The sequence below is a fragment of the Haliotis asinina genome, chromosome 2 (genome assembly GCF_037392515.1).
Source record: "Haliotis asinina isolate JCU_RB_2024 chromosome 2, JCU_Hal_asi_v2, whole genome shotgun sequence".
NCBI lineage: Eukaryota > Metazoa > Mollusca > Gastropoda > Lepetellida > Haliotidae > Haliotis > Haliotis asinina.
Genome location: NC_090281.1, coordinates 4,859,341 through 4,869,418, shown reverse-complemented (window position 1 = coordinate 4,869,418; position 10,078 = coordinate 4,859,341). Strand labels below are relative to the sequence as shown.

At 44.8% G+C, this 10,078-nt stretch overlaps 1 protein-coding gene across 1 annotated transcript; it reads left to right on the top strand.

Moving 5' to 3' along the window:
- The first annotated feature begins 6,389 nt into the window (after window positions 1-6,389).
- LOC137274753 (uncharacterized) lies at window positions 6,390-9,870 on the top strand. The gene is made up of 2 exons (XM_067808090.1): window positions 6,390-7,578; window positions 8,421-9,870. Exons 1-2 carry the CDS (start codon window positions 6,390-6,392, stop codon window positions 9,476-9,478), a joined length of 2,247 nt encoding a protein of 748 aa, XP_067664191.1. The 3' UTR covers window positions 9,479-9,870.
- Window positions 9,871-10,078: the final 208 nt, after the last annotated feature.

Genomic DNA, 10,078 nt, shown 5'->3' with positions numbered 1-10,078 from the left:
AGGATACGTCCCCAGTACACAATCCTTGTCTTCCTGTGTGTGTTCCAGTGCAGTATACGTCCCCAGTACACAATCCTTGTCTTCCTGTGTGTGTTCCGGTGCAGGATACGTCCCCAGTACACAATCCTTGTCTTCCTGTGTGTGTTCCAGTGCAGTATACGTCCCCAATACACAATCCTTGTCTTCCTGTGTGTGTTCCAGTGCAGTATACGTCCCCAGTACACAATCCTTGTCTTCCTGTGTGTGTTCCAGTGCAGTATACGTCCCCAGTACACAATCCTTGTCTTCCTGTGTGTGTTCCAGTGCAGTATACGTCCCCAGTACACAATCCTTGTCTTCCTGTGTGTGTTCCGGTGCAGGATACGTCCCCAGTACACAATCCTTGTCTTCCTGTGTGTGTTCCAGTGCAGTATACGTCCCCAGTACCCAATCCTTGTCTTCCTGTGTGTTTTCCGGTGAAGGATACGTCCCCAGTACACAATCCTTGTCTTCCTGTGTGTGTTCCAGTGCAGTATACGTCCCCAGTACACAATCCTTGTCTTCCTGTGTGTGTTCCGGTGCAGGATACGTCCCCAGTACACAATCCTTGTCTTCCTGTGTGTGTTCCAGTGCAGTATACGTCCCCAGTACACAATCCTTGTCTTCCTGTGTGTGTTCCAGTGCAGTATACGTCCCCAGTACACAATCCTTGTCTTCCTGTGTGTGTTCCAGTGCAGTATACGTCCCCAGTACACAATCCTTGTCTTCCTGTGTGTGTTCCAGTGCAGTATACGTCCCCAGTACACAATCCTTGTCTTCCTGTGTGTGTTCCAGTACAGGATACGTCCCCAGTACACAATCCTTGTCTTCCTGTGTGTGTTCCAGTACAGAATACGTCCCCAGTACACAATCCTTGTCTTCCTGTGTGTGTTCCAGTGCAGTATACGTCCCCAGTACACAATCCTTGTCTTCCTGTGTGTGTTCCAGTACAGGATACGTCCCCAGTACACAATCCTTGTCTTCCTGTGTGTGTTCCAGTGCAGTATACGTCCCCAGTACACAATCCTTGTCTTCCTGTGTGTGTTCCGGTGCAGTATACGTCCCCAGTACACAATCCTTGTCTTCCTGTGTGTGTTCCAGTACAGGATACGTCCCCAGTACACAATCCTTGTCTTCCTGTGTGTGTTCCAGTGCAGTATACGTCCCCAGTACACAATCCTTGTCTTCCTGTGTGTGTTCCAGTACAGGATACGTCCCCAGTACACAATCCTTGTCTTCCTGTGTGTGTTCCAGTGCAGTATACGTCCCCAGTACACAATCCTTGTCTTCCTGTGTGTGTTCCGGTGCAGTATACGTCCCCAGTACACAATCCTTGTCTTCCTGTGTGTGTTCCAGTGCAGTATACGTCCCCAGTACCCAATCCTTGTCTTCTTGTGTGTGTTCCAGTACAGTATACGTCCCCAGTACACAATCCTTGTCTTCCTGTGTGTGTTCCAGTACAGGATACGTCCCCAGTACACAATCCTTGTCTTCCTGTGTGTGTTCCAGTGCAGTATACGTCCCCAGTACACAATCCTTGTCTTCCTGTGTGTGTTCCAGTACAGGATACGTCCCCAGTACACAATCCTTGTCTTCCTGTGTGTGTTCCAGTACAGGATACGTCCCCAGTACACAATCCTTGTCTTCCTGTGTGTGTTCCAGTGCAGTATACGTCCCCAGTACACAATCCTTGTCTTCCTGTGTGTGTTCCAGTGCAGTATACGTCCCCAGTACACAATCCTTGTCTTCCTGTGTGTGTTCCAGTACAGGATACGTCCCCAGTACACAATCCTTGTCTTCTTGTGTGTGGTCCAGTACAGTATACGTCCCCAGTACCGAATCCTTGTCTTTCTGTGTGTGTTCCGGTGCAGAATACGTCCCCAGTACACAATCCTTGTCTTCCTGTGTGTGTTCCGGTGCAGTATACGTCCCCAGTACACAATCCTTGTCTTTCTGTGTGTGTTCCGGTGCAGTATACGTCCCCAGTACCGAATCCTTGTCTTTCTGTGTGTGTTCCGGTGCAGAATACGTCCCCAGTACACAATCCTTGTCTTCCTGTGTGTGTTCCAGTGCAGTATACGTCCCCAGTACACAATCCTTGTCTTTCTGTGTGTGTTCCGGTGCAGTATACGTCCCCAGTACCGAATCCTTGTCTTTCTGTGTGTGTTCCGGTGCAGGATACGTCCCCAGTACACAATCCTTGTCTTCCTGTGTGTGTTCCAGTGCAGTATACGTCCCCAGTACACAATCCTTGTCTTTCTGTGTGTGTTCCGGTGCAGTATACGTCCCCAGTACCGAATCCTTGTCTTTCTGTGTGTGTTCCGGTGCAGGATACGTCCCCAGTACACAATCCTTGTCTTCCTGTGTGTGTTCCGGTGCAGTATACGTCCCCAGTACACAATCCTTGTCTTCCTGTGTGTGTTCCAGTACAGGATACGTCCCCAGTACACAATCCTTGTCTTCCTGTGTGTGTTCCAGTGCAGTATACGTCCCCAGTACACAATCCTTGTCTTCCTGTGTGTGTTCCGGTGCAGTATACGTCCCCAGTACACAATCCTTGTCTTCCTGTGTGTGTTCCAGTGCAGTATACGTCCCCAGTACACAATCCTTGTCTTTCTGTGTGTGTTCCGGTGCAGTATACGTCCCCAGTACCGAATCCTTGTCTTTCTGTGTGTGTTCCGGTGCAGGATACGTCCCCAGTACACAATCCTTGTCTTCCTGTGTGTGTTCCAGTGCAGTATACGTCCCCAGTACACAATCCTTGTCTTCCTGTGTGTGTTCCGGTGCAGTATACGTCCCCAGTACACAATCCTTGTCTTCCTGTGTGTGTTCCAGTGCAGTATACGTCCCCAGTACACAATCCTTGTCTTCCTGTGTGTGTTCCGGTGCAGTATACGTCCCCAGTACACAATCCTTGTCTTCCTGTGTGTGTTCCAGTGCAGTATACGTCCCCAGTACCCAATCCTTGTCTTCTTGTGTGTGTTCCAGTACAGTATACGTCCCCAGTACCCAATCCTTGTCTTCTTGTGTGTGTTCCAGTACAGGATACGTCCCCAGTACACAATCCTTGTCTTCCTGTGTGTGTTCCAGTACAGAATACGTCCCCAATACACAATCCTTGTCTTCCTGTGTGTTTTCCGGTGCAGTATACGTCCCCAGTACACAATCCTTGTCTTCCTGTGTGTGTTCCAGTGCAGTATACGTCCCCAGTACACAATCCTTGTCTTCCTGTGTGTGTTCCAGTGCAGTATACGTCCCCAGTACACAATCCTTGTCTTCCTGTGTGTGTTCCAGTGCAGTATACGTCCCCAGTACACAATCCTTGTCTTCCTGTGTGTGTTCCAGTACAGAATACGTCCCCAATACACAATCCTTGTCTTCCTGTGTGTTTTCCGGTGAAGGATACGTCCCCAGTACACAATCCTTGTCTTCCTGTGTGTTGTCCGATGCAGGATACGTCCCCAATACACAATCCTTGTCTTCCTGTGTGTGTTCCAGTGCAGTATACGTCCCCAGTACCCAATCCTTGTCTTCCTGTGTGTGGTCCGATGCAGGATACGTCCCCAATACACAATCCTTGTCTTCCTGTGTGTGTTCCAGTGCAGTATACGTCCCCAGTACCCAATCCTTGTCTTCCTGTGTGTTTTCCGGTGCAGAATACGTCTCCAGTACACAATCCTTGTCTCCCTGTGTGTTTTCCGTTGCAGAATACGTCCCTAGTACCCGTTCCTTGTCTTCCTGTGTGTGTTCCTTTGCAAAATGCATCCCCAGTACCCTATCCTTGTCTCCCTGTGTGTGTTCCGATGCAGGATACGTCCCGATTGGCCAATAGTTTTCTCCGGATGTTTTCCTGGGTACAGGAAACATCCCCTTTAGTACGCACTCCTGTTAGTTGACCTGAACAAACCTTTTATATATGTTTTGATTTATATTAGTAACACCACGTGTTACTAAGCACAAGAGAAATTTTGTACATAGTTTATAGGTCACTACACGTGTTCAAGTAAGTGGTAGTTGCTATTAATAGTAGGTTTTAGAACGTTTTTGTCCTGTACCCAAGGTCATTCAGGTTATTACATAATATCATTTTCGTATTTTTTTAATCCTGAATATACATGAAAGCTGGTGTGAATTATGTGAAATTATCCACGGTGCACGTGAGCTTGAAAACGCAAGATTCACTGGTATGGGTACAACCAGCCGTACAAACTACCCGCACCGTAAACAGACAGAACGAGCAATGCTGCCCTGTGCATACACACTACAAGGTCAGATAATCATAAAACATAATTAAAGTATTCACCAACATAGTACATCTACAAAGGTCAACGGCCTACTTTTGACAGCGTTTCAAAAGTATTAGACACAGTGTTTATTTCACAAGTATTTTGAATTATGTGACAGGATGATCTTACAGTTAGACGGAGAATAACAAATGGCAAATTCTCAAGACTTACGAATGTAAGAAGACGCGACCACCTCGTTGATTCAGTGACTGGTGGCACCCCACTGTGGGTGGATTGTTTCATAAACCGATCGTTGCGCTACTACTGTCGCAAGTCTTTGTTAGGGTATGTGAGTTACGATCACCTTAACGCTACGATCGCTACGAAAAGGGTCACGATGCTGGTCACTATGACAGTTTAACAAATTCCCCACTGTTACGTCATCAGCGTTTCTGCGTTTGGTCGTGTCAGTCACAGGAGATCGTTGACCTGTGAAAAGGTTTACCTATCCACCATTCAATAAAGTGATCTTGTCGAGGCAACACATGTCACAAACCTTACGTTGGACACGCTAAATTGAATATTGACAGTGTCTTCTCTGGAAACGTCTTTTACCTGGGGATGAGAAGGAAAGTCACAATCTTCCTTGTTTATTAAGAATATTGCACCTTTTGGCGGTGGATGTGTAATTGGAAGTTGCAAAAGGGGAAAATCCTAGTGACAGGCAATCGTCCAATCGTCCTGTCATTTTCATGCGAACTCCTAGGAGATTTATTATGAAGGACAAAACATTCACTCAGATCGTATTGCGGATCAATAAAGAACTATAACCAACCTTTCAACAAATATGTCAACCATACAACATCTTGATCAGAACAAGTCCCATGTTTCCCATGAACATAAATAAGAAGGACTGGACGATGGTTCTAATGTCAGAAGCCTGACAGACGCTTGAGGAAAAGCTCGAGAAGTCTTGTGGTTATATTCAGTTTGGTAGAGATTATCAAGTAAAGACTGTCTACAATATCTTTATCACTTCATACTAACCAAGCAAGAATCCTTGATTTTTAAAACCTCTTACACTCTACAAAAATTACAGAGGTATACAGCCTGATTTTATGCCTCTAAATGACTTTGATTAACCAATCACAATCCATTATTTACTGAAGTCATGACAGAGTGACACATATTCGTTCATCGTCATTTGCACACATTCCATCCTTTCAATATATTCCCTTGCCTCTTTAAGTTCGTCCGAAGGAATTTCCTCCCGCTTCACTGATCCGTCTGGTTCCATTAATCTACTGGAAAGTGACGCTTGCGTCCGATTACCTGCCAGTCGCTGCCACTAAATCTGACGTCATTACCATGACGTGATGGAACACATGGCGTCATTTTATTGTGTGGCACACACATGTGAGGGTCAGAGAAGGGAAAATATGGGGTTGGAAAATATAGAATGTATCTTGTCGGATGGACCAAACAATTTCGACAATATCGGCGTAGCAAATATGCATATGCAGGGAAATTATGACGGTATTAAGTGATGATGACAGCTATCACTCATGCTGACTCAAATGTCGTTCCAGGTGTATTCTGTGAGTTTTCTTGTCCAGATAGCCCGCAGGGGAAAACAACGCTGTTATTGTAATGGAAGTACGCTTGTATTGTCCCAGGGCCCAGATTTCCAAAGCTTTCTTAGCGCTAAGATAGTCGTAAGGTAGTCGTAAGTGACATACATTAACATTAACTTACGACTATCTTAGCGTTAAGAGAGCTTCAGAAATCTAGGCCCTGGGAGATTATTGATTTTATTGCCTTCATTGGTAGGAGTATATTTTACTAGAATGTTTTGTATTGTCTGTATTGGTGGGGGTATATTTTACTAGAGTGTTTTCTATTGCCTGTATTGGCGGGGGTACATTTTACTAGAGTGTTTGTATTGCCTGTATTGGTGGGGGTATATAATATATTTGGGAGTTTTTTGGCCTTCTGTTGCCTGTATTCATATGAGTATATAAGAGATTGTTTTATTGCCAGTATTCATAGGAATATCAATACCTTCTACTAATCATTTCAGGTTTGCTGTGCTGTGTATTTGAAGGAACTGACTTCATGATAGTATCCCCAGTGGTAGACGGTGTGATGTCTGGGCGCGGACTTCACATCATTGCCAGTGGGAAAGAGGGAACTTCAGTCAGAGTCTCGTCTGGATCTCCAGTAAATCAAATTGATGAAGTAATCACGAGCAATGGTTTTGTCCAATTCTTGCTTGATCACTCAACATATACAATTGAAATTGAAGACATCCCATTTCCAATAAGGAAGAATGGCATCCGAGTAACAGCAACAGATCCCGTCGTGGTCTTCGTTTACGCAGATGACAGTGACGGCTACACCGCCATGGCACGGACAAACATGACGTCGTACGTAACGGCTTCCACTACCGCCTCCCATCAAGGTGAAATAGGTGCAAAGTCCTATATTGCAATTGCAGCATTTGAGGAAGGAACAGAAGTTGTGGTCCAGCTCAGAAATAACGAGGTCGCGCATGAAATCCAGTTTGGTGACGAGGAGTACGTGGATAATGATATCATAAGTGCCATCATAAATACTTCTGATGTTATGTTTATATGGTGTTACAACGATCTGACAGGTTCTCAGATTACTGCTGATAAACCCGTGTCTGTGTTTGCGGGCGCTACGTGTGCGCAAGTGCCAGTAGGAAGCTCTAGATGCCAGGCAGTCGCCGAGCAGATGATTCCAAATGACTTGTTACATGGTGATGTTCTTACTTTCCCAGTGTTTGACGTCCCGAACAATACACTGTTCAGAGTTGTTTCAGAACAGAGTTCAACCGATGTATTTTTGGGATCTGATTTTCACGAACTTGTTCATCGAGGTTCCTTTGTACCATGGGAGCGTGCATCCCCCTTTGGAGAAGTGGTATCAAGCAACAAGCCAGTCATTAACGTACAATATCAACCCGATGGTGGTACCGTATTTTGGCCTCTTCAGACCGCCATGCTGCCTTCTAGTATGTTCGCAGCTACCCAGAAGATCTTTGCTTTACGGGATGTTAACACCACACTTGTCGTTATTACATCGAAATCGCAGAAAAACATGTATGAGTTTGTTTTGGATGACCAGCCAGTGACTCAGCTTACTATTGTTGAGATACACAGTGAATATGTTGCTTTGACGATGACTCTATCCCCAGGTATTCACACACTTACGTCACTGGATAGTCTGGAGGTGGGTGTCTATGTCTATAGCTATAGGACAAATGCAGCCTTCAGTTTCCACGGAGCCTGTACTGTCGAAAAACTGACAGGTAGGAATCTGAAAGACATGATTTCCTTCTGAAAATGAAAATTTACCTCTTTCGTAGACTTGAACGATGGTTATCTTCTCGAATATGCTCACTTCCGCTGTCGTATTACATAGAGTATCTCCATAGCGTCTTGCCTAGTGCCCTCAGCTCACTAGAAAAGGTCCGAGTCAGAACTAATCTTCATCCATGATTACACAATGCCATTTAGAAAGTGGTCAAATGTATCATGTTATATTTGGGATTACATGTACACTTCCTTAGTAAAGTACAAATTCTAGTACTTTTTTGAGGCACACAAAGTCAGCCTCCTAACCCGCTGAGCCACCGCGGCTTCCACAAAAATGAAAGTTGGACACTGGTAGTCTAGACTGCATACTTTGTGTACCCCTCTGATAAGTGTTAATTATCCCAAATATAACATATGTTAATCTTTAGTCACCCATGCCTTTCCCAAGAGACGATACTGGGAACAGGGATTTATGTTTATTGAGTAGTGCAGGTCCTTATATCCTAATTCCGTGTTGCTCACGACGTCAAACATATGCCAATTTAATCTGTACTCGATTATTTATTGATCGCCGGAATACAACATGTTTAATCCTGAGTGCAGCGACAAACATCAAAATCACATTGCCGGTCACATTAACCCATTTCAAAGCGATACGGGGGGTTGTGATTATCATTGATCTTAGATAGTTTTGTTGGACCGTTACAAAATAATAATTTCTACACATGTAAAGTGATTCTCTTGCATAGGAACTTGAATGCATAAACATGATCCCAGCCAGTGGAAAGTAATGTTTTGTTTACTTTGTGCAAGTGAATCTCGGTTAACATTTCAGAACAATCCACCATCGGTTGGGAGTCATCGCCGCAAGGTGGTCTTACCTCATCTGTGGTCATCATTCGGTCAGCATCTTCAACACCCCATTCATCAACACCTGTGTCTACCATGCCCCAGTTATCAACACCTGTATCTACCATGCCCCAGTCATCAACACCTGTATCTACCATGCTCCAGTCATCAACACCTGTATCTACCATGCCTCAGTCATCAATACCTGTATCTACCATGCCCCAGTCATCAATACCTGTATCTACCATGCCCCAGTCATCAACACCTGTATCTACCATGCTCCAGTCATCAACACCGGTATCTACCATGCCCCAGTCATCAACGGCGCCATCTACATGGACCCATTCCTCAACAATGGTATCGCCAACACTCGAATCATCAACACAGTCATCTACTGTCCCCGAACCATCAACCCTTGAGTCATCAACACAGGCATCTACTGTCCCCGAACTATCAATGCTGATATCTGCAACACCCCAATCCTCAAGACAGGTATCTACCATGATCGAACCACCAATGCCGATATCTGCAAAACCCCAACCATCAACACAAGTATCTACCATGGTCGAACCGTCAACACCAGTATCTACAGCACCCCAGTCATCAACACAGGTATCGACCGGGGTCTACCTAGCAACGCCGATATCACCTATGTCCCAGACATCAAATGGAGTGGAGAGCACTACTGTTCTGTCTGCAGACACAGAGGTGGCAACTGATGTCGCAGTGAATGAAACCTCTCAGCAAACCACATCCATCACCTCGACACCGTCAACAACTACATCACCATGCACTGCCGCATGTCACTATATCTGTTATTCACCAACTAATGCCACTGAAATGTTGCAACTCATACGTAACCTGACTCTCCTCAAGCGTTCGTTGGGGTCTTCAATCCGGAAACGTATCAGTGTCCATGACGACAGACCGTCAGCAAAGGGGATTGGTTACACTGGAGTTATATTGATGCTTGTACCCATATGTTTGCTGTTCCTGGGCGACTTGAACAGGTTCATGCGAGACATCAAGGGCCACATGCGATGAGAAGGATAAACGGTAAATTTCACCAGAATGGTTATAAATGTTGCTACTCAAACCTTAACTGAGTATCTGTTTCAAGAGTAAACTCCATGTTTGATTAAATCTATTCCAGTCCAAATTACAAGACACCTTTTGTGCATAGCGACATGTTTTTTATGCTTTTCATAGATATTTATTTCTCCTTCATCATGTGAAAGATTATACGAAGGAGCCGGAACTAGCTCTGAAACGTCTGAAACGTAAAGTGTGCCATGTGTATTTTATGTTCGTCCAACTTCTAAATGCCTTTCAAGAACTTCATTCCAGAAGCTAATTGGTTTAACTCAGTCACGTTGGCATAAGGTAATGATGTAATATTCTGTTTAGACGTGTCAATAAATGCTTTGAAAACATTAGTCTTTGCTGTATCGTTTAATATTGTTTACATGTGTTCGCTGCGTTTAAGCAGCGGCAAACGTTTAAGAGGCATTCTCTTCGTGTGGATAAACGTTCTCGAACTGAACTAGGTTGATGAGCTATTCCTGTCTTGGACGAGTCGGTTTAATATACATGTAGAACTGTTGAGTTGAGCTAGGTTTTACGTCACGGCATTTTATTTCAGCC

What these genes read in the sequence shown, in the direction of transcription:
- LOC137274753 (XM_067808090.1), top strand. Translation starts at nt 6,390, where the DNA reads ATGTCTGGGCGCGGACTTCACATCATTGCCAGTGGGAAAGAGGGAACT. An exon ending in TACTGTCGAAAAACTGACAG is followed by an intron (nt 7,579 to 8,420) that starts GTAGGAATCTGA and finishes TTAACATTTCAG; the next exon opens with AACAATCCACCATCGGTTGG.